The sequence below is a fragment of the Macaca nemestrina genome, chromosome 13 (genome assembly GCF_043159975.1).
Source record: "Macaca nemestrina isolate mMacNem1 chromosome 13, mMacNem.hap1, whole genome shotgun sequence".
Taxonomy (NCBI): Eukaryota; Metazoa; Chordata; class Mammalia; order Primates; family Cercopithecidae; genus Macaca; species Macaca nemestrina.
Window position 1 is genome coordinate 64,933,451 of NC_092137.1, and position 24,968 is coordinate 64,958,418.

Sequence of the window (24,968 nt, forward strand, 5' to 3'; positions counted from 1 at the left end):
GGCGTTCAAAATGAGATAATATGGAAGCTGTGCTCACCGGCCCTCTGCAGGTCTTGCTCAGTTTGCGCCTGAGTGGCATAACAAACATTTTGCTGTGAAGCCAAGATATTTTTCATTTCCAGAGTTCTGCAGTTTAGAGACGACATTAACTACTAACAGTTTCCTAACCACCCACTCACTTATACTTTCAGTGCTCACTTTAAGGAAAAGCCATTGAAATAGAAGCTGCAATAATCTCTTCCTGTGATATCTTTGTAGAGGAGGCCAGAGGCATTAGCTCTGTTGAATTTAAAGTGAATTTAAACTGCTATTCATGGATTAAAGTAAGCAGGAAGTTACACTTGCAGAACTTTTGTGACACTTGGATATTTTCTAGCAAATAGGTTACACCAAGTGCAGTGTTTCTGAATAACATAACAAGATTTAAGTCAAAGTGACAATTTTGTGTCACCAGGGTAGGCACGATTCTGCTGAAGTCTATAAGGTCTGTATTTTGTACCTGCTCAAAGGTTTGCACTCTTAGGAGACCAGCAACCTGCGTTTTTTGGAGTGAAATGGTTTCCATCCGTTTATACCTCTGAAGGCTGTAACATCTTATCAATGCACACATTACAAACAGCTCCCACTTCCCCCACTTTTAGAATCTGGCATCTTTGACCAAGAAGTTTAAGTGAGCTGGCAGCTTCAACAGCTGCCAACGTGGTTAACACCTGCTGGTTAACCCTCTCCTTCCCCTTATGCAATCCCCTACCCCAAGGCTGAGTGACACACAGGCCAGAACAGCAGTCTCTACCCAGCCCTAGAAATTCAAGTCTATGGGGATAAGGAAAGGCACTTCCTGCACTTTTGAAGTCAGTTCCCTTCAGTGAATAAGAAGTGTTTAGTGAATATGTAAATTTTGTTCTCACTCTTTGGGAGATTTAAAAGCCCATTTAAGGGCTAGGTGCAGTGGCTCACACCTGTAATCCCAGCAATTTGGGAGGCCTGGACAGAAGGATCACTTGAGGCCAGGAGTTTGAGACCAGACCCCAGTCGCCACAAAAAATGAAAAAAGTAGCCCTGCATGGTGATGTATGCCTATAGTCCTAGCTACTAAGGAGGTGGAGGTGGGAAGATTGTTTGAGCCCAGGAGTTCAAGGGTGCAGTGAGCAATGACCACACCACTGCATTCCAATGTAGGTGAGACCTTATCTCAAAACAAAATCCCATTTAAAATAATCCTACTCTGACAGCCTCATCCAGAATTTAGAAGTTCTCCCTCTCACTTTCATATAACATAACTTTAGAACAGTTATAAGAAATTAGGCTAGTCATCCACATTTAACTACCAGGAACATATCTGTTTAGGGAGAAAAGAAACATTCTTTTTATAAGTATAGAACTGTGATGGTAAATTTTAAAAATGCTCATGAGTTTAATTTCAGAGAAGTACTTCTCGGCATCATTTTGTAGTTCTGGGTACTAGTTTACACTTCACTGCTTCTCTTTTGAAAGTTTCTGTGCCCTCACATCTTATAGACTGGTACACTAGTGCACTAACTGAAAGCCACTTTTAGCACTTAATTAGCACACACCAAAAACACAAGGGGCAAGCTGGATATATAAACTGAGAAATAAAGACTTTAAACAGGTTTTGAACTGAATTTCATTTTTCTTTTGGTTTTATTAAATTTTTATCTTTCAGGTTCCACCTGAAATACCAGTAATGATCATCCATCTATATACCTTGCAAATATTGGTCTTGGTTTTATGGCAAAAAAGATAAATGTTTCAGTTATTAAATAAATTATATAAAGTCAGCTAGGCTAAATAAGCTTTTCATGGAAAATACAGAGATCCTAACTGTGGACTTATCATTCGGATAACTGAAAATTGGAATAAATCTTCAAAATAAAGTTCTGGAAGTCACATAACCTAAATGATTATTAAGGAGTCAATAGAGGATACAATGATTTGGAAAAGTAAATACTCTCACAAAGATGGCACAGGCAGATTCAGTCCTTTTCAGCCACTAACAATTTAAAACAATTCTATCAAAGCAGCAAGTGAACTCCTCCACTTCTGCAAATTTTCTCCATCTCTTCTTCCACCTGCTTTTGTCATGGTTTTTTTCTGCTCCTCCCTGAAGTCACAATTCATAAAAGCAGAACTACAGCTCCAGTGAAGGCCCCTTTGCAAAGCTTTCCATGTTGTTACGTTGAACTGCTTTGCAACGACTGCTTTGTACCTTCTCAGGGAGGTTTCACTTGTCTGTTAAAGATACACTTTTTTTTCTCTTTTAAAAATCTGACAATATGTAAATCTAAACCTGAAACACAATCTTCGTGGCAATATTTAAAGAAAATGCTTTTAAAACCATTTCCTTTTTTTCTAGCTTTCGGGATCAGTCCCTTCTCACTATTACTGGAGAAGATGGCTTCTGTTAGGCATTAGCTTCCTTCCTATTCCATTTTCCACTGAATCTTCAAAAGCCTTGTGCAGTCTATCAAAATGCAAATAACTTTCTTGGTGACTCTGACAACTCCAGGGTTCCTTCCTGCAGGGACACTACTCCACTAAGACTGGTGGTCTCTTCTCAGAAACATCTCCTATCCCCAGTTCCCTACACAACACACATCACCTCTACACATGGACTCTGTATTTCTTCCTGTCTATAAGCCATCCACAATTCTTGAGGAGTTCTCACTCTTCTCAAGGCACTGAGCACTTCTAGCTTCCACAGAAAATTTCAATGAATGTTAGAAATTGCACAGACCTTTCTTGCCCCCAGGAACCAGCTTGGTGAGATGAAAAGTCCTGGACTAGGAGTTTGAAGATCTTGTACACATTAATTACTTAACCATGATAAATCTATGACTTTTTAGTTTCTTAATCAACTGGGTCACAGATTTAGGATAAGCACCAGTTCTGGTCAAAAGAGCACAGGGTTGTTAAGTCAGGTGATTTCAGGGGTAGCTCCTCAGCCACAGCGAGCAGGGAGGCCGAATCAGACCCTCTGTACTGGGCCTGCTTCCACACCTGGCAAAAAAAAGGAACTTGGACTCAAAGATTTCAAGAGCCCCTCCCTAGAGCTAAGTAAGAGTCTATGAAACAGTGATTACACTGTGACTATCCTCATGGAGGAGTTTTAAGGCTAAAATGAGATAAAATGCTTTGGAAGCTGCTCAGCTTGTCTGGAAGAATATAAAACCAAGTTCATGTTCACATATTTCTAAATGAAAGGACTAGAAATGCAAATAATGATGATGTACTCTCCTCAATATGTTCTTTGAATTATTTTTTTAAGTCCAGAAGATGGACTGGACTTGAGCAGTTCTATCCATATTCTTCTAGATTTGTTACCCCTTAGGGTTCAAGTCACCCAGCTGTGAGACTGGAAATACCCCTACCCCCTAAGTTTGTGTAGCAGCAGGGCAATTTACAAGGCGATTTTCTTTCTTTTTTTGAGACAGAGTCTTGCTCTTGTTGCCCAGGCTAGAGTGCAATGGCACAATCTCGGCTCACTGCAACTCCACCTCCCGGGTTCAAGAGATTCTCCTACCTCAGCCTCCCAAGTAGCTGGGATTACGGGCATGCACCACTACACCTGGTTAATTTTGTATTTTTAGTAGAGACAGGATTTCTCCATGTTGGTCAGGCTGGTCTCGAACTCCCAACCTCAGTTGATCTGCCTGTCTCTGCCTCCCAAAGTGCTGGGATTACAGGCGTGACCCACCGCGCCCGGCCACAAGGTGCTTTCATATGGATCCACTTGTTTGCTCTTCATAATGCCTTCCCTGTGCCATAGGCAGGGGAGGTACTACTACCCACCTCTCAGAGGACTAAACAGAGGATCTGAGAAGGACCCACCAATGGAACTCTTTATCAAGCTGACTCTAGGGTCAAAGGAAGCCTGGATCTAACATTTATTGAAGCATTCTGTGAAAGCCAGGAGTGCTGAGCGTCTTGAGAAGAGCATACACTCCTCAGAAACAGCAGATGGTGCAGAGCCAGGAAATACAGAGTCAACGTGCAGAGACCAACAGGAGGGTAGTGCTGGGCCAGGAACTGGATGCTGCTTAGCTCCATCTCTCTACTCGGGTCATGGAATAACAATTCTATTTCTTATACAAAAAACTCCAACCCTGCCTATCCTTAGCCTTGTTAGCACCACATTTTATCCCACAGAATTAACAACCCACAACCACCACAAGAAAAAGAAATAAAATTCATCATATCCTCTAGCCCCTCACTCATTTCCAGTAAGGTTCATAACACGGTCATTCTTGTTTACCACCCTGTCTCTAGCCTCTACAGCACTGCCTAACACAGCAGGCATTCAATAAGGATCACTCAATAAGTGGACCAATGAAGAATGCTGAAGGACTTACACCGGCTTCATAAACTCAAAAGGTTAATCTTTCCTGCTAAAATTTCCCTCATGAAGTATGTACTGTTAAGAGTTAATTTTAACAGGATCATTACATGGGGAACAACCTCGCAGATAAACACCAAATTATTGCCAGAATCCCACCATTCTGTACCTTTTAATGAAGATTCTTCTCTGCCAACTTACTTTAAGAGTGAAAAGTATTAAATAACATTTTAAAACACAGCAGCATTTGATTTTTAGGTTAAAGAAAAACGCCAGATAGGAGTTGAAGAAAACCAAAATATATGCTTAGGCCATCAACCTGAAGATAAATTAAAAAAAAAAAAAACTATGTCTACTAAAAATAGCAAAAATTAGCCGGGTGTAGTGGCGGGTGCCTGTAATCCCTGCTACTCAGGAGGCTGCGACAGGAGAATCTCTTGAACCCGGCAGGCAGAGGTTGCAGTGAGCCGAGATCGCGCCATTGCACTCCAGCCTGGACAACAAGAGTTAAATTCTGTCTCAAAAAAAAAGACTTATCTATCCAAATTTTCCAATGGCTACCTGAATGGTTCAAATGAGCATTTAACACTGTCACCTTCACACCCTTTTGTTCATGGAATACAAAAATATGACAGTAGTTAAGAATATTATCTGTTAATTCTGAGGAAAAAATGGCAAAATGATGACAGAAATTTTTTTTTCCAAAGTGTTACTCTAATACTAAATGTTTCTATGTTTTAAAATCAAGCAAATTTATATGATTGGCTAGACTAAATTCTATCTTTTGGTTTACATATTCTTGTATCTATTGTAGAAACTATCTAGGGTTGAGTACCTTTAAACCTTATAAGTAAAGAGGACTTTTAAGTATGGTGATTTTTGTAATGTAAATAATATATTTAAACCATTTTTTGAAGTCTCAGCTATAAAAATTCTACTTAGAGAAGTTAAAAAAAAAATCGAGGCTTTAATGTGAATAGGTGCCCAGGAAGTGCCTTCAAGTTTAGGCTATGAGGCATCATTAGAAAATAAACGTGAACAGAGGATACAGTTTAAGTGTAAACACAATATACAATTAAAAATGAATCAGCCCTTTGCCACATGAATTATTATTAGTTTTCTAGGGGAGAGGTAACACTTGCCAAGACTGCATAGGCTTTACCTTTCAGTCGCTAATGTACAATTGTCTTTTAAAGACCTGTTGCCAGAATAAACAAGACTTTTTCAAAATTATCCAACCTGTCTAATAATAGTAGTCTTTTGCTTTAAAAATAATAATAATATATATATATATAAAATTTAAAATTTATAGCCAGGTGTGGTGGTTCATGCCTGTAATCCCAGCACCTTGGTAGGCGGAGGTGGGCAGGTCACTTGAGGCTGGGAGTTCGAGACCAGCCTGGCAAACATGGCAAAACCCCATCTCTACTAACAATACAAAAAAATTAGCTGGGCATGGTGGCACACGCCTGTATTCCCAGCTACTTGGGAGGCTGAGGCATGAGAATTGCTTGAGTCCAGGGGGCAGAGGTTGCAGTGAGCTGAGATCACACCACCGCACTCCAGCCTAGGCAACAGAGCTGACTCAAAACAAATTAAAGAATGAAAATAAAATAAAATGTATAATTTTTGTTTTCTTTCTCTTTTGTTTTTGTTTTCAGTTTTTAAATTTTTATATCTAAAATTTCAGAAATGCAGAGTAAAGTCAAGTAGGAAGAAAATAAAGCAAGTAGCTCAGACACCAACACCACATTAGGTACACTTGTGTAACTAGTCAATTGCTTTTTTCAAAAATACACTTTAAATATTGAACAAAATATTTAACCTTGCTAAGTAATATTTGTTTCAAAATGGTTTTCTTAGAGAAGTCTTGTTTAGGTTATAGGAAACTCCTTACATGGGCAGAGAAACTGGCTTTAAGGAGAAAATAATAGTGTGAATGATCTATCTGCAACTTCCCTTTTTAAAAACAGAAGTTGAATCTGTAACACCAAATTTAGAAAGGAGAGTGGATGGCAGCAAATACCCTAAGAATATCATCTGTAGCACAGACGCCCACTGCTGTTCTGTTCTGTTACAATTAAATGTACACTTTACAATCCTGAACTTGCTCAGACAATGCATATATTTAAAGATGATTCATTTAAAAGAAAACATACATCTGAAAGAGTCACAACAAGTCAAAAATCTCACTTAAAAAGTGCCAGATTCCCTCACTATGAGTGCAGAGCTATTCATTTGGCCTCTTTACACAGAGTGCAGCACAATCCAGTACTGGGCTACAGAAAAATCGTTTTTGTGGGACTAATATTGATAATTTCAACATCATATTTGTTTTGCTTCCTTTAAGAAATTAAAGCCCAAATTACAAAAAGGTAGAAAAAAATTTTAATCAGATACTCATTTTCAATCCATTCTGATTTGTTGCCCCTTTAAAACTGAGACATCATGCTTTTCGGTTTTAATAACAATTAACAGCGATGAGAATAAAGATTCCAGAATTACTATTTTCTCATTACAGCCAAAAATGAAAAGTGAGAAAACAAATACCTTTCCAAAAGTTCATCAGATGAAAAGATCAAAATTAATGGGGAGCCATACCATTTAAGGGACAAGAATACTTAATACTATACACATGCAGATTCTCCCCCAAACTTATCAACAAATTAAATGAAGTTTAAATCCCATATTTTCCTTCAATGGAACTTGGCAAATGAATCCTCAAATTCATCTGAAATAGGAAAGGGCCAAACACAGTTGTAATAAACTTAAGGAACAAGATAGGGGACATGTCCTATCATAGCTTATTATAAAGCTCTACTAATTAGAACAGGGTAGAGTTGACGTAGGTACAGATAAATAGATCAATGGAACAGAATTGAGAGTTCAAAACCACATATATGTGGAAGTGTAATATATGACTGAAGTGAAATTACAGATCAGTAAGGAAAGAATTCAGTAAGTAGCTCAGGGCCAGGCACGATGGCTCATGCCTATAATCCCAGCACTTCAGGAGGCTGAGGCAGAAGGATTGCTTGAACCCTGCCTGGGCAACACGAAGAGACCCTGTCTCTACAAAAATTTTAAAAATTAGCTGAGCAGGCCAGGCGCGGTGGTTCACGCCTGTAATCCCAGCACTCTGGGAGGCCAAGGTGGGCGGATTACGGGGTCAGGGGTTCAAGACCAGCCTGGCCAACATAGTGAAACCCGATCTCTACTAAACATACAAAAAAAAATTAGCCAGTCGTGGTGGTGGGCTCCTGTAATCCCAGCTACTCGGGAGGCTGAGGCAGGAGAATCACTTGAACCTGGGAGGCGGAGGCTGCAGTAAGCTGAGATTGCACCACCACACTCCAGACTGGGCAACAGAGCGAGACTCCATCTCAAAAAAAAAAAAACAAAAAAAAACAAAGAAAATAGAAAAAAAACCCCGAACATTTAGCTGAGCATAGTGGTCCCAGCTTCTCAGGAGGCTGAGATGGGAGGATTGCTTGAGTCCAGGAGGTCAAGGCTGCAGTGAGCTATGTTGGTACTACTGCACTCCAGCCTGGGTGACAGAGCGAGACTGTCTCAAAAAAATTACAAATAAATAGCTCAGGGCCACCTGATTACCTGTATGAAAAATAAATTAGGTGCCTAATATTTACAAAAAAACATATTTCAGGTAGACTAAAATCTAAATATGTAAAACAAAATTTTAAACTTTCGGGAGAGAATATATGAAAATACGTTTATGGCTTTAGGACAAGGAAAGTGTGCTGATTATAGTTCATCTGAGATTCATTCTCCACTTGCCTCTGCTTGGCTCCATGCCTTGAAATGCTGACATCTAGGGACTACCTCACCCAAGTTCCTTTGCTCACTAGCTTCCAATTGGATTCAGACAAGGAAGGTACCAGAAGGAGTTCAATGGGTCAGCAGGTGGAGAAGCTGGGGTACTTCTTCCCTGCTCCTTCCTGCTTTGGGCCCTCACCTGCGAGTACCCATCCCTCCACAACTACAGCTTCTGCCAGGTGGCCCCTTCTCCAGGATGACAACTCCCTCTGGGTTCTAGCAACACCATTTCCTCCCCTTTCCCTTTTAGGCTTAAGGATAGTGACAGCTTCCTACAGTTATTTGTCTTCTGTGCCTCAACTTTTGTCACATCTCTGTAAAATGTCCCTTCACTAGTATCTCTTTAGTTGAAACATTTCAGTGGAATTCTGTTTCCTGCAGGGACTCTGACTGCTTCAGAAACAAAACCCCCAATGAACAAACCATAAAGAAAAAGATCAATAGCTTTGATTACACTAAAGTTAAACATCTCTTACACAAAATACACTACAAACAAGTTAAAGGCAAGCTAAAGATTGTCAAATGATATACGTGATTCACAGAAATAGAATCAACAAAAGATGAGTATTCTGAATTAACGAAGAACTCCTCTGAATCAATCTTTTAAAAGACATATAAACCCAATAGAAAAATGGGTGAGGAAACTAAAATGTCCAGTGAACACAGTAAGAATAGACACTCAACTTCATCAGTAAAAAAAAAAAAAAAAATGCAAAACAGGTTGTGTCAGTGGACATGCCGCTAATCCCAGCACTTGGGAGACTGACATGGTAGGATACTTGAGGCCAGGAGTTCGAGACCAGTCTGGGCAACACAGCTAGACCCTCATGGCAACACAGCTAGACCCTCATTTCTACAAAAAAAGAAAAATGCAAATTATAAAGAGATATTTCATAGCTATCAAATTGACAAAAATAAAAGTTTTATATGTATACCAATATCAAATACTGATGATAGAAGGCAGATAAAAAGAAACTCTCATAAAACTTGTGGGTATATAATTTGGTATGACCACTTTGGAGATAATTAGGCATTTTCTTTGTTTGTTTGCTGTTTCTGCGACAGTCTTGCTCTGTTGCCCAGGCTGGAGTACAATGGTGCCAACATGGCTCACTGAAGCCTTGACCTCCCGGGCTCAAGCGATCCTCCCACTGAGACTCCCAAATAGCTGGGACCACAGGTACACATCATCATGCCCAGCTAACTTTTATGTGTTTTTGTAGAGATGGGGTCTCACTATGTTGGCCAGGCTGGTCTCGAACTCCAAGGTCTCAAGTAATCCTCCTGCCTCAGCCTCCCAAAGTGCTGGGATTATAAGCCTGAGCCACCATGCCCAGCCTAATTTGGCACTGTCTAGTAAAGTTGGAGATGCACACACCCTGCCACATACAGTCTTTCTCATACAGAAAAATAAGCTCTACAGAAAAAGATTAAAGTGACTGTTTCCTAAGTTCTCCCAAGGATGGTATAAAGTTAAAATCTGTGGTGTGCTAGCAAATGTTTAACAACCGGCTAGGGGGATAGGGAAGGAAGTTTTATTCGTAGCATTTGCTGATTTCTGTGATATCAGCATGGCTGATTTCAAGCCTCCCAACTGAACTCAAGAATTAGGAAGAGATTAGCACATTCATTTCTAGGAGTGGCTATCAATCTCCAGCTCCAGCTCAACATTTGAACTATTCCAGACTTACAGGACAGACGTTAACTCATTACCCTTCAAAGATACCTTAAGAGATTGGGGTTTAATTCTCTCGAGGAATTCTGGATGAGAAGGGCTAAGTCTAGAATCTAGAGAAACTCTTGTTTTTATCCCCATGGAGACATAGAAGAAGAATCTTCGTGGCAGTATTGCTTATAATAGCAAAATATTGTAAGCAATCTGAAAGATCATCAAGACGATACCCTTGAAAACTACAGTGGTTAAAAAGAACTAAAGATCTTTCCACAGCCACGGAGATGTTGATGCCTAAGAAGAACCGGGTTGCCGTTTATGAACTCCTTTTTCAGAAGGGAGTCATGGTGGCTAAGAAGGATGTCCACATGCCTAAGCACCCAGAGCTGGCAGACAAGAATGTGCCCAACCTTCATGTCATGAAGGCCATGCAGTCTCTCAAGTCCTGAGGCTGCATGAAGGAACAGTTTGCCTGGAGACATTTCTACTGGTACCTTCATCTGCTCCCAGAGATTGTGCCTGCCACCCTACGCCACAGCCATCCAGAGGCTGGCAGGCCTCGGCCTAAAGGTCTAGCAGGTGAGCAACCTGCAAGACTCATGAGAGCGGAAGCCTACAGAGATACCTACAGATGGAGTGCTGTGCCCCCTGATGCCAACAAGAAAGCCAAGGCTGGGGCTGGGTCAGCAACCGAATTCCAGTTTAGAGGCGGGTTTGGTTGTGGACGTAGTCAGCCACCTCAGTAAAATCAGAGAGGATTATTTTGCATTGAATAAACTTACAGCCAAAAAAACTTAAAATAAAAAAACAAAAGAACTAAAGGTACCATGTATTGTGTGTTGATCTCAAAATATAAAGTTATATCTCAAAAACAAATACTGACTAAAATAAAGCAAGTTATAAAATATATACACCATTTATATAAAATATTTTTAAACATGCAAAACACTGTATATATATAGGTACATACGTATGCAATTATAGAAAATAGATTTAAAAATTCAAGAAAGTAGTTACCTCTGGTAATAGGAGGAGGGTAATAGAATCAGGGAGAGACACACAGGTGATGTCTTTTTAAAAAGTGTCAAACTATCAAAAGCAAATAAATGTATTCTAATTATTTCATTGTTTCAGAATATAAGTTAAAGAAATACATTTTCTCTTCTTTCTTCCTTATGTTTCCCATGAAGTAGAACTGTGTAAGATTTTTTTTCCTACAACTTCTAGTACCTGTTAATACTGGACAATATTTGTATTGCAAGCATTCATTTATTTCCCATTATTTCAGTAATAAACAATTTATTCTTCTCATTCGTTCTGATATATTATCCTTCTCGCTCTCTCTTAATATTACACTGTAAAACCCAAAGATAATGCTAAATCAACCTAAAGTTCTTCAATAGGAAGCCCAGCTCATCACGCAAGTATAAGAGAATAAGTGGTTCAATGCCTGTTTTGGGTGTATTTCTTACCTGCCAGGAGAACTTCTATCATGCTAACAAGGATAAATCTTCCTCACAAAATATGGAAGGCTTCTTGTTACTTCCTTAAAATGACAAAGAACTCAGCACTAAAAAGTGAAATCTTGTTTTTTTTTTGTTTTTTTTTTTTTTAAAGCAAAAAATAGAAACACAGTTTCCCCATAAAGAATCTTTCACTAGGTGTTCAGGTGACCACCAAGTGCTACACGAAACGCATTGCAGCTCCTTCTTATGTCTCTTCTTATTGGGGATTTTGACCTTTGGGAACATGAGTTTCAGTGCATGTGTAGTGTGACTTTTTTTCAAAGAGATTGTCTTGAAATAAGCCTATGTTTTAAGTACACACTTTTCTGCAAGCTAGCAGGCATTCTGAAGCTAGGTGGTTCTAAATAAAGAACTCTAGTCAACAACAGGAAATAACTCCCACAGAAAAAAGGGGCAGAATACAAACTCTCACCAACTCTTGTACACAGCTCACAACGGCCTTTTGTTCCATGCACATTAAGCCTGAAATCTTTACTTTTCAGAACATGTTGGGGCCTTTGCAGAGCAATTAAACATTTCTTTTCCTTTTGCTGGTGTCCTTGCCTTCTTTCCTCTGAGGAAGTCAATCTTACAACTAACTGCTTACTATGAGATAGCAAATCAGAAAACAGAACAGTTTGTATTTCAACATCTTTTTTCTTAATGGAACTTCTCAAGATTAAAACACATTTTGGTGTAAAAACTCACTTTTCCACCTAATACACATGACACCATAGACAGACACACATATATGTACGAAAAGAGTAGGTTCGCGTGCAGTATAGGTTTCTAAATCTAGATTTCTAAATCTAAATCTAGATTTAGAAACAAGGATGTATCACATTAACCCATAAACCTAGATTGATGGGTTATCAGCACTTTACCAGTGATCAGCAAATCAATACAACTAGAAGACAAATTTATATTCTCTTCAAATGTTCCCATCTTCAGTCTTTAGAAAAAGAGGAAGAACTATGTAGATCCCAAGCCAACCAAACAGAAAGACATTTGGATGGTAGTGTTTAAAGTCAACGTGACACCTATTAGAACAGACTGGTGGCATTCAACTACAACACAGCACAGGTGCTCCTGACAAGGGAATAAGACTGAGCAAAAAAGCTTCAATATGACTGAAGATTGGTATTTCTTCCCTCTCTTGTACATTCAGGCTTGCCCTTGCTACTGGCTCCTTGTTGCAATCAATATATTACAGATTCAATGCATTCTATCTTCACTTTTAAAACAGGAATCAATCCTCCCCATGTTTAATGCTGCAGGAATGCTGCTGGTAGCTACTTCTGTCTATCCACAACTTTATTTTTCCTCCTGCTTCCTCTGCCTACTGCAGAACAACTCTACTGCCCATCCCACAAACAGGCAACAGTGACCCCTAAATGGCATGGCCAATGGACACTTCTCAGTTCCTCATACTACTTAGCCTTTCTGTAGCATCTGACATTACTGACCACCTCAAAAGGTGTCCTTCAAGTTGAACTGTAGTCTCCTGGTTCTTGTCTCCTTGGCCACTTGTAGTTTCCTTTGTTGGTTCCTCTACCTCTGCCCTCCCTATAAACCTGTAGTTTTAAACTTAAACAACAACAACAACAACAAAAACTTCTGGCCGGGCGCGGTGGCTCAAGCCTGTAATCCCAGCACTTTGGGAGGCCGAGACGGGCGGATCACGAGGTCAGGAGATCGAGACCATCCTGGCTAACACGGTGAAACCCCGTCTCTATTAAGAAATACAAAAAAAACTAGCCGGGCGAGGTGGCAGGCGCCTGTAGTCCCAGCTACTCGGGAGGCTGAGGCCGGAGAATGGCGTAAACCCGGGAGGCGGAGCTTGCAGTGAGCTGAGATCCGGCCACTGCACTCCAGCCTGGGTGACAGAGCGAGACTCCGTCTCAAAAAAAAAACAACAACAAAAACTTCTGGCTGCAGAGAGGGCGAGAGAGGGGTAAAGTACTGTGGTGAGGGGCAGGATGGAGATGGCCATGGTTCATGGTCGGGTTGGGAGCAGACATGGGAATGGCTGATTAGGATATTAGAATCCTCAGAAAAATTTAGGAATGTAAGTGTTTTGAAAAACAATTTCCCAGTTAATAATCCCAGTTACATAGTTAACTATGCAAATATTAGTATTCCCTATGGTTTTGTCTTGCCTCTTTTCTCCTCTTATCCTAGAAACTCTCCCTAGGCAATCTCACCCATTCTCAGAGCTCCTATATGCTAATGACTCACAAATCATTAACTACATTCCAGACCTTTCTCTCTGAGCTCCAGATGTGACCTTTTTATACAGGAAGACCATGCAACCCAGTTTATAAGGGTCATTCCTGGTTTATGCTTGTTATCCTGGCATAATTATTAATAGCATTCTGTGTCAATTTCAAAAAGGTCCTGGTTTGAATGATAAAAGCATATAATTAACCTATTCATGTCCCATTGGCTATCAGACATCTCCACTGGGTATCATAAAGGCATCTCCAACTCACAGCACATCTAAAGTTGTCCTAATCATATTCTCCTTAAATTGCCCCCTACTTCCCAAATGCCTCAATATGGTTAAGGTACAACATCTACCTGGAGTCTCCGTTGGAAATCTCAGATTCAAAGCATCTTCCATCTCTCTTACCCTCACATTCATCCAGACACAAAGCCCGGTCAGTCTTCTCTCTTATTTTCCATATATGTCCCATTTCTCCCACTGCTGCCCTAGTCAATACTCTAGTTATCCTTCACTTTGATTATGGTAACAATCTGTCTCCCAATTTCCAGTCTGGAATATTCTCCTCTACTCCATCCATATGACTTACTGTATGACAGGTAGCATGGTAGGTCTTAGAAATACAAAATGAACATGAGATGCTCCCACCCAGTTCAGGTGGAAGATTAACTCATCATTGTGATGCAATGGGTTATGTGGTGTAAGAGACATGCACAGGATGACAATGGACATGCAGGAGTGGCCGCAGAGCCTGGCCAGTGTGGAATGAGGCCAGGAAATGGATTTTAGGGTAAACAGGAATTAGTCAAGATCATTAGTCAAGGTCATTAAAGGCAGATGGAACAGGATGAGCAAAGATAGGGAGGTGAGAATTAGCATGTGATGTGGGTACAGATCTGAAGTGTAAATTTCAGGCAGGGAGTGGCAATACGTAACACTAGAGAGTTTGGCTGGGGCAGGTCTAGGAAGGTCTTGGAGGCTGTTAACACTGAGTGTAGCCTTTATGTTCTGAAGTCATTAAGAGATCTTCCATGGCAGAATGGCATGATGTGGTTTTCACTTTAGGAAGTTAACTCTCCATTTATTCTTGAACATGATTCTAAAATTTACTTAGACAAACCAACAAATGAAAAAATGAAATAAAAATTAAAAGAGGATATTAAAATATATTTAAAAACAATAATTAAGAGTTGGATTCTGGTGAAAGAAAAATATAAATGAATCTGAATTGAAACACTTGGAACAGACTTTAGTGAAAAGATTTAGTATACACTAACAACACATTCTTATAAGTGAGGTAAGGAAGGCATGTGCAATGAATGGTTTATTATTTAGGGAGGAAAAACTAACATTAGATCCTTGCCTCACACAATATGGTAAAACACCAGAGATTAAAGAATAACATTAAAAAACATAAGAGAACTAAAAGAAATTACAGATGAATAATTGATCTTAGAGGTAGATAAGACCTTTCCAAAAAGGCAAAAGAACTATGCAGCAAAAGAACTATAAAGCAAAAGAACTATGAAGATAAAACTGACTACACTAACAAAAACTATATAACAAAAAGCACCATAAGCAAATTTTTTTTTAAATGACAAACCAGGAAAAATAACAACAACACAGGTAACAAAGACTTAGTAACTTTATAACCTAAAGAAGTCTTATGAATCAATTAAAAAACCATCAATACTAAATAAGAAAACACTAAAACAAAATTTTATAAATAAGCAAAGGACCCAAACTCATCATTATCAAGGTGAGAAATGCATGAAAAAGCAATATAAATTTAAAAGAACTGTAATTTTTACATACTAAGCTGGCTAAAGTTGTTTTAAAGTTGGTAACAATGTGAGGGCACAGTGGACAGGTTGTCTCACAGTTCCTGATGTGAGTACACACTGATTTAACCTTGGGAAAGACAGGGTTTTGGTGATGTGTATCAAGAACCTTTTAAAATTTCTATATCCTGTAATGTGGTCATTTCATTTCTAGAAATTTGCCCCGTAGACCTAATCAGAACCGTGCATGAAGAATGTATTCATTCAACATTTATTTATTTATCTATTTATTTATTTGAGACAGGGTCTTATTCTAACTCCCAGGCTGGAGTGCAGGGCCATGATCAAGCTCACTGAAGCCTCAACCTCCTGGGCTCAAGCAATCTACTCGCTTCGGCCTCCCAAAGTGCCAGGATTATAGGTGTGAGCCATCACGTCCAGCCCAACAAAACTTTATTGAATGCTTACTATGTCCTAGCATTTTTTTTTCTTTTGAGACAGAGTTTCACTCTTGTCACCCAGGCTGGAGTACAATGGCACAATCTTGGCTCACTGTAGCCTCCACCTCCTGGGTTCAAGCAATCCTCCTGCCTCAACCTCCCGAGTAGCTGGCATCACAGGCATGCACCATCATGCCCAGCAAATTTTTGTATTTTTAGTAGGGACGGAGTTTCACCATGTTGGCCAAGCTAGTCTCGAACTTCTGACCTCAGGTGATCCATACTCCTCGGCCTTCCAAAGTGCTGGGATTATAGGCATGAGCCACTGCACCTGGCCTAACTATATCCTAGTTTTAGGAGCTGGAATATGGCTGCAAACAAAACACAAAATCCGTTTTCACGGATTTTACATTCAGGATGGTGGGAGAAAGTGAAATAAATCCGTAAATTATATGGTATATTAGAAATTAACTGCTATGGGGAAAATAAAGCAGGAAAAGAGGATGGGGAATGTGTGCTTGGGTGTATATGTGTGGGGCAGGGCTATAATTTTAAAGAGGTGGTTGAATGTACCTTGATAAGAAAATGACATTTGAGGCCGGGTGCAGTGGCTCACGCCTGTAATCCCAGCACTTTGGGAGGCTGAGGCAGGCAGATCATGAGATCAGGAGATTGAGACCAGCCTGGCTAACATGGTGAAACCCCGTCTCTACTAAATATACAAAAAATCAGCTGGGTGTGGTGGTGGGCACCTGTAATCCCAGCTACTTGGGAGGCTGAGGCATGAGAAGAGCTTGAACCTGGGAGGCGGAGGTTGCAGTAGGCCGAGATCCAGCCACTGCACTCCAGCCTGGGCAACAGAGTGAGGCTCTATCTCAAAAAAAAAAAAAAAAAAAAAAAAAAAAAAGGGAAATTACTCACTCCATGGAGTTGTAAAGATTAAATAAATTAGTGTTTTCTTTTTCCAAAATGACAGGAGCCATTTTATTATTTTAATTTTTTATACAGACAGGGGTCTCACTTTGTTGCCCAGACTGGTCTCAAACTCCTGGTTTTAAGCGATCTTCCTGCCTTGGGACTCCCAAAGTGCTGGGATTACAGGAGTGAGCCACCGGCCTGAGATAATTTTAAAAGGGACCTGACACTAAATAGCCATGTTGGAGGAGGGAGACAAAAGCCAGATGAAAGGTAAGTGTTGTTGGAGGGGTGCACGCGTTTCCCAGGAGGAGAAGGGACACAGAATAATGTTTTGAGATACCATATGAGGTTTCTTGCTGTCCAGCCTCCTGTGCAGCTGGAGATGGCCAGGTGCTGCAGTTCTGGCTAGTCAGGTGTAAGGGGAAGTCTGCTGGAAGTTCTGGGAAGGTATCTTCTTTCTGGTAGCCATCGGTGACCATGATGTAACAAGAATAAGGGTAAGGCTGGGTGCGGTGGCTCACACTCGTAATCCCAGCACTTTGGGAGGCCAAGGGCAGGAGGATCGCTTGAGCCCAGGAGTTCAAGACCAGCCTGGACAATATAGCGAGACCTCATCTCTACTAAAAATAACTTTTAAAAATTAGCCAGGAGCCGGGCACAGTGGCTCACGCTTGTAATCCCAGCACTTTGGGAGGCCCAGGCGGGCGGATCACGAGGTCAGGAGATCGAGACCATCCTGGCTAACATGGTGAAAGCCCGTCTCTACTAAAAATACAAAAAATTAGCCGGGCGTGGTGGTGCGTGCCTGTAGTCCCAGCTACTCGGAGGCTGAGGCAGGAGAATGGCGTGAACCCAGGAGGCGGAGCTTGCAGTGAGCCGAGATGGTGCCACTGCACTCCAGCCTGGGCAACAAAGTGAGACTCCGTCTCAAAAAAAAAAAAAAAAAAAAATTAGCCAGGTGTGGTGGTGTGCACCTGAAGTCCCAGCTACTCGGGAGGTTGAGGTGGGAAGGTTGAGGAGGTACCAGGAGGTTGGGGCTACAATGAGCTATCATCACACCACTGCCCTCCAACCTGGGTGACAGAGTGAGGCCCTGTCTCAAACAAACAAACAAACAAAAAAAGGGGATAGGGTAGGTGACAGAGCGAAAACTTGTCTCAAAAAAAAGGGGATAGGGTAAAAGACCAACACATTGAGGGGAGTACAGCAGAGGTCCAGGTGGGGCCTGGGTCCTTGATGACACCCCCACCCCCAACCCTGCCATGCTGGGACCACCCACCTCTAGACACCTGAGGGAAACAGTAAATGGCCTTGTGATTATTTTGTAACTCTGTAGATACAGGCCAACAGGCCAAAAACCACAGGCCACTAAATCACCTAAGGACTAGTTTAAACACAGCTCCCTAAACCTCACCCACTCTACTCAAACTTTATCTCGGTGGGAGGGGCTTAAGGATCTGCATTTTATTTTATTTTATTTATTTATTTATTTATTTATTTATTTATTTATTTGTTTATTTATTTTTGAGACGGAGTCTCGCTCTGTCTCCCAGGCTGGAGTGCAGTGGCCAGATCGCAGCTCACTGCAAGCTCCGCCTCCCAGGTTCACGCCATTCTCCTGCCTCAGCCTCCCGAGTAGCTGGGATTACAGGCACCCGCCACCTCGCCCGGCTAGTTTTTTGTATTTTTTAGTAGAGATGGGGTTTCACCGTGTTAGCCAGGATGGTCTCGATCGCCTGACCTCGTGATCCACCCGTTTCGGCCTCCCAAAGTGCTGGGATTACAGGCTTGAGCCACCGCGCCTGGCCAGGATCTGCATTTTATACTTCCCAGTTGTACTGGTTTCCTATTGTTGCTGTAACAAATTATAACTTAGTGGGTTAAAATGACACAAATTTATTCTCATATAGTTCTTGAGGTCAGAAGTCTAAAAATCAAGGTTTTTTGAGAGCTGCATTCTTCCAGAGGCTTCAGGGGAGGCCCTCTTTTCCAGCTTCTCGAGGCTGCCTTGCATTCATTCCTTGGCTTGTAACCCCTTCCTGCATCTTCAGAGCACATCATTCCAACCCTTGCTTCCGTCATCCCACCTTCTTCTGCATTTGATGCTCCTGCCCCACTCTTACAAGGACCCCTGTAATTACACGGAGCCCAGCCCGATAATGATGATCTCCCAATCTCAAGTACCTTAATTACATTTGCAAAGTCTCTTTTACCACATAAAGTAACATACAGGAAGCATTACTCTGACCACACACCAGCTGATAGTGGAACCACTGAAAATCAGATTTAAGCCACTGTTTGTTGGGTTTTCTATAACCTGCAGGTGAAAACATCTTAATAAACCACTTACTGGTGATAAAAACTTTAACCTAGCAGTTCTCAGTGGGAGCAGAGGTGGGGGATGGGGGACAGAGAAAAAGGTCTGAGAAAGCTATGAACATTAGAATCATTTGGGACCTTTTTCCAAAATATATGTACCTGGGTCCTGCCCCAGACCCATGGAATTGGGATACCTTGGTATGTGTAGGTGAACAAACTTCCCTGGGAGATTCAGCTGCAATCCCTAGTTAAAATCTACTCAATAACCTCAAACTATGCCTTAGCTTTCTTATCTGTAAAATATTAAGATATGTCCTGCCCATCTCTCATGATTCTGTGGAGATCAAGGTAGGCAAAGTATACATAAGCACTTTGTAATTAATAAAGAGCTATATAAGAATAACTGGTGATTGGCCAGGCATGGTGGCTCACGCTTGTAATCCAGCACTTTAGGAGGCCAAAGTAGGAAGTCCGGAGTTCGAGGCCAGCCTGGCCAACATGGTGAAACCGCATCTCTACTAAAAATACAAATAATTAGTTGGGCATGGTGGAATATACCTGTAGTCCCAGCTACTCGGGAGGCTGAGGCAGGAGAATCACTTGAACCTGGGAGGCGGAGGTTGCAGTGAGCTGAGATCGGGCCACTGCACTCCAGTCTGGGTGACAGAGAGAGACTCCATCTCAAAAAAAACAAAAACAAAAACAAACAAACAAAAAAACCCCGTATAACTGGTGATTATTAGAGGAAAGTGATGCAGGCTGTTTTTAAATGTTGGTGTGTAAAACAATTCATCCAGAGAGAACTGGTTACTTGGAACTTATAAAATTGGCAAAAATAAATGCTTCAACAAAAATAAGATATAACAAAGCACATATACCAAACCTCATACATTAACATGTATTACCTAAGTGCCTATTTAATCTTAAAGATTAAAATATATCTGGCCTTTTTCCAAAACCACAGATTGTAAATGAAAATTTAGAAATTTAGAAGGGAGAAAGAATTAAAAGAGGCAAGTACATGATAGTAGAAAAAAGAAAAAGACAGCTAACAACGCGAATAGAAGGGAGGGATTATAAAAACATTGATTTGTCTTTTCCGGTTAGCACGGCGTAAGAAGCCATGAGCAGCAGTCTCTCGCGACACCCGGCGGTGCGGGAAGTCCTACACCGGAACCAGCGCAAGCGCCGGAAGTTCCTGGAGATGGTGGAGTTGCAGATCAGCTTGAAGAACTATGACCCCCAGAAGGACAAGCGCTTCTCGGGCACCATCAGGCTTAAGTCCACTCCCCGCCCCAAGTTCTCTGTGTGTGTCCTGGGGGACCAGCAGCACTGTGACGAGGCCAAGGCTGTGGATATCCCCCACATGGACATTGAGGCGCTGAAAAAACTCAACAAGAATAAAAAACTGGTCAAGAAACTGGCCAAAAAATATGATGCGTTTTTGGCCTCAGAGTCTCTGATCAAGCAGATTCCACGAATCCTTGGCCCAGGCCTAAATAAGGCAGGAAAGTTCCCTTCCCTGCTCACACACAACGAAAACATGGTGGCCAAAGTGGATGAGGTGAAGTCCACAATCAAGTTCCAAATGAAGAAGGTGTTATGTCTGGCTGTAGCTGTTGGTCACATGAAGATGACAGACGATGAGCTTGTGTATAACATTCACCTGGCTGTCAACTTCTTGGTGTCATTGCTCAAGAAAAACTGGCAGAATGTCCGGGCCTTATATATCAAGAGCACCATAGGCAAGCCCCAGCGCCTATATTAAGGCACATTTGAATAAATTCTATTACCAGTCAAAAAAAAAACACAACAAAACATTGATTTGGCTGGGCATGGTGGCTCACGCCTGTAATCCCAGCACTTTGGGAGGCAGAGGTGGGTGGACTGGTTGAGCCCAGGGGTTTGAGACCATCCCTGGGCAACATAGCAAGACCCCATCTCTTTTAATTAAAAACAAAAACCAAAATTGATTCAATTATTCAAAAAAGTTACTGATCTAGGACCATTTAAAGTAAGGGTAAATAGCACCATGTCCCTTACTAGCTCCACCCTAAAGGAATCTGTTTCAATAGAATATTTGAGCAATCTAAATTATCCTGAATCATGATGAAAACGTAGCATTGCTCAATGCTGTCTATGGAAAAAATATTATAATAACATCAACAACAGAAATGATATAAAGAAAGATTTTTATTGAACAAGCTTATGTTAAACAAGTTTAAGTACTTAAAGAGATAAACTTCAGGTGTCTATAAAATTCACATGTACAGAAAGTTGGTATGCTATATAAATAACAAGTGTGTGTAAACAAAGGCTTTATAAATCTACATATAAATTCTGCTGATGTGAAGGAAGTCCTCACAAATCATAAGAGCTCAATAAATGTATAAAAACAAAACAAAACGAAAAAACCTGTGTTGTTTAGGGGACCAAAATAAACATTATCCCCTTCATGGATGAAGAATGATGATAGATCAGTCCATCTGCTGGCTGTGGATAATTTTAAACTTGGATAATTACAGTACTTTAAAAAACTGTATAGCATTTTCAGATTATAAAGCACTTTGACATCATCATCTTATTTGTTCCCCATCCCCAAGACCCCAAGCACCAGCTACGATTCCGTTTTACACTTGAGGAACTGAGCAAGGCTCAGAGAAAACTTTCTCAAGATGCCACAACCACCAAGCAGCAAAGCCCAGGCTGGAATCCATATCTTCTAGTTCAAGATCTGGGTTTCATTTTCGAATTTATATTATTGTAAATATCACTTTACTTAACTGTCTAAAGAAGATTCTTTGCCAAGGCACATTTCTAAAAACAAACTCAGATGGAAACAAACTTATGGTGATCTATCTATCTATCTATCTATCTATCTATCTATCTGGCAATCAATCATCTATCTGTCATCAATCAAGCAGCATGAACCAGAAAAACTTTACTGTATCTTTTTAGAAATATATTATATTTTTCCTTTTTAATACACCCACATGCAGCCTAAGTTACTATAAACAGCTTTAGCTTAGAGTGAAATTTTATGACTGAATTTTAAACACTTAAATAGAAAATGCTAAGATGGTCTTAGCTAGTAAACAAAAGCATTAGCTCTAAAAACAAAAAGCTCAAAATGTACTGATTTCACAAGCTTTTGGTTTCCATGTGAAAAACTGCAGGTATTCCAATGGTGTGTTTTACTTTTATTTGTGTTTCTAGAGTACTACTATGCTTCCATGCTAATTCAACCCACGTATGTTGACGACACATGCGGATCCTAAAATGCCATGATTCATCTGAGGCTGCCACAGTCGTGCAGCTTCGGGATGTACCCATCAGATGTAAGGCTGCATGCATTCACACTTTCTGCCCCTGTCACACACTGCAAATAACTCCAGCAAAGCATAGTCATCCACCTCTGACTCACCCTCCCACCTGAGGGAGAGCCTGTGCTATGAGACCGAAGTAAAGGCGCCCTTCATCAGAAATCATCTTTTCTACATTAACGGTGAAAAAAAAAAAGAAGAAGAAAAAAGTCTTCATTATTTTCAGGCCTCTGAGCCCAGGCTAAGCCATCATATCCCCTGTGACCTGCACGTATACATCCAGATGGTCTGAAGCAACTGAAGATCCACAAAAGAAGTGAAAATAACCTTAACTGATGACATTCCACCATTGTAATTTGTTTCTGCCCCGCCCTAACTGATCAATGTACTTTGTAATCTCCCTCACCCTTAAGAAGGTTCTTTGTAATTCTCCCCACCCTTGAGAATGTACTTTGTAAGATCCACCCACTGCCCGCAAAACATTGCTTCCTAACTCCACCACCTATCCCAAAACCTGTAAGAACTAATGATAATACTATCACCCTGTGCTGACTCCTTTTTCGGACTCAGCCCACCTGCACCCAGGTGAAATCAACAGCCTTGTTGCTCACACAAAGCCTGTTTGGGGGTCTCTTCACACGGACGTGTGAGACAATTATGAGTTTGGCCACTTTTATACCATTTTATACCAATAGAACCTGTCAGTTCTTTTGCAGAGAAACCAGAGAAGCAAAACAAAGAGTATTTTGAGACTGTTTAACATGTAACTTAGCAAACTATGGGCAACATTTTCTGACATGCCTGCAAACACTGACTGTGGAGTCAAACAGTCCTGGGATACACAGGGTTTCAACTTCTAGCTTGACCATGTGTTGGTTGGTTGACTTTCAGCAACTTGCATAAGCCTCAATTTCCTCATCTGTAAAAAAGGGGTAGACCCAGAACCTGCAGTGTAGTGTTACTGTGAGGATTAAATGAGATAATAATATAGAAAAGTTAGTGCAGCCTCTGAAAATGATAAACAACAGTAGCTATTTTTGTTAATAATTGTTTAATCACATAATGCTCATTAAATTCAATACTGTGCTGGTGGTCACTGGCACTGGATGGAGAGCTCCCTGGTTTGTCCCCAGCAGGCCTTGTCACTGCTGCCAACTGGGACGAATCTTACAGAGGCTTTGTGGTACGCACTGTACACAAGAGATCAGATGAAACTCCACTCATTTAAGGCATTAGGTCAGACTGGAGTATAGGAGAAATATATTTTTACTGAATGAATCTCATCATCTGACTAGCATTCAAAATGTACCTCTGTCACTGCAATTTAATATAAAACCAATACCCCTGTTTTTTCTTCATCTAACATTTACCAAATGTCCCCTGTGCCAGACTTTCGGCTAAGCTTAAGAAAAGATTCTCTCACAAATTACTAAGAGCGTCAAACCTCTAGATTGTTCATTTTCTGAGATTCCCTCCTCTTGTCCCTTTGCTTTAGTTATATTCTGATGGGAAAACATAATGAAGACTAGGAAAGACCAGCTACTTTCTTCAATGGCTTTATAACTCAAGTAACAGGAGCAATCAGCATGCTTCTTCCTACTTTCATTGCTACAACTGGGTTACAGCACTTTTTTTTTCTACATTAAAAAATGCCAGTAATGAGCTGGGTGCACTGGTGCACACCTGTAATCCCAGCTATTTGGGAGGCTGAGGAGGGAGGATCACTTGAGCCCAAGAGTTTGAGACCAGCCTGGGCAGCATAGCAAGATCTCATCTCAAAACAAACAAACAAACAAAAAACAGGATGGGAGAACTGGGGGAATAGATATAGCACTGAGAGTTAATAGAGTGGTAAGTAGTCCATAAGTGGTAAGAGACTGTAACTTAAATTTATGCTTTTATGGTAGAAAAAAATGAATTAAAATATCAAATGATTAGCAACTGAAATGGCTTTGGATTTGGTTGGTAATTAATAGAAATAACCACAATGGCATTTTAGACTTCTGCATATAGCGCTTTTCTCCAAGGATCTCCATATGCTCCTTTACCCCTCCCAGCCACCCTGTGAGGAAGACAGGGCTCCGGCTCTCACTGGACAGGGAGGCAACCTTCTGGACTTTGGACTTGGACCCCAATGCTCTTTTCACCACCTTTCCCCTTTTCACTGTCTTCTCACAACATCTCTTGAATATAAAGAAGGACCCTATACCTGGTAGAAATGAAAATGGATCAGAGGAATTATGTAAATTCAGGGATAAAGAAAGGCTAGAAAGGGGCTGGGCGTGGTGGCTCACGTCTGTCATCCCAGCACTTTGGGAGGCCAAGGCAGACGATCACTTGAGGACAGGAGTTCGAGACCAGCCTGGCCAACATGGTGAAACCTCATCTCTACTAAAAATACAACATTTAGCTGAGTGTGGTGGTGGGCGCCTATAATCCCAGCTACTCAGGAGGCTGAGGCAGGAGAATCACTTGAATCTGGGAGACGGGGGTTGCAGTGAGCTGAAATTGTGCCACTGTACTCCAGCCTGGGCAATAGAGTGAGACTCTCTCTCAAAAAAAAAAAAGAAAAAAAGGCTAGAAAGGCTTTTAAAAGCT

At 40.9% G+C, this 24,968-nt stretch overlaps 1 protein-coding gene and 2 pseudogenes across 8 annotated transcripts in view; 2 read left to right on the forward strand and 1 right to left on the reverse strand.

Moving 5' to 3' along the window:
• LOC105465151 (SERTA domain containing 2) overlaps positions 1–24,968 on the reverse strand; it is a 123,531-nt gene that overhangs the window by 23,620 nt on the left and 74,943 nt on the right. For 2 of the 8 annotated variants that reach the window (XR_977332.3, XM_011713415.3), the window contains exon 1: positions 14,179–14,257. The exons of 2 other annotated variants lie outside the window; for them this stretch is intronic. Coding sequence is in view for 2 of the 6 variants with exons in the window: in XM_011713415.3 (XP_011711717.3) it covers positions 14,179–14,195 (17 nt within the window). In the remaining 4 variants the exon portion in view is untranslated. 4 more of the 8 variants (XM_011713419.2, XM_011713420.3, XM_011713416.2 and 1 more) reach the window with 4 other exon arrangements.
• LOC105465150 (small ribosomal subunit protein eS10-like) lies at positions 10,000–10,636 on the forward strand (annotated as a pseudogene).
• LOC105465148 (large ribosomal subunit protein uL1 pseudogene) lies at positions 20,156–20,849 on the forward strand (annotated as a pseudogene).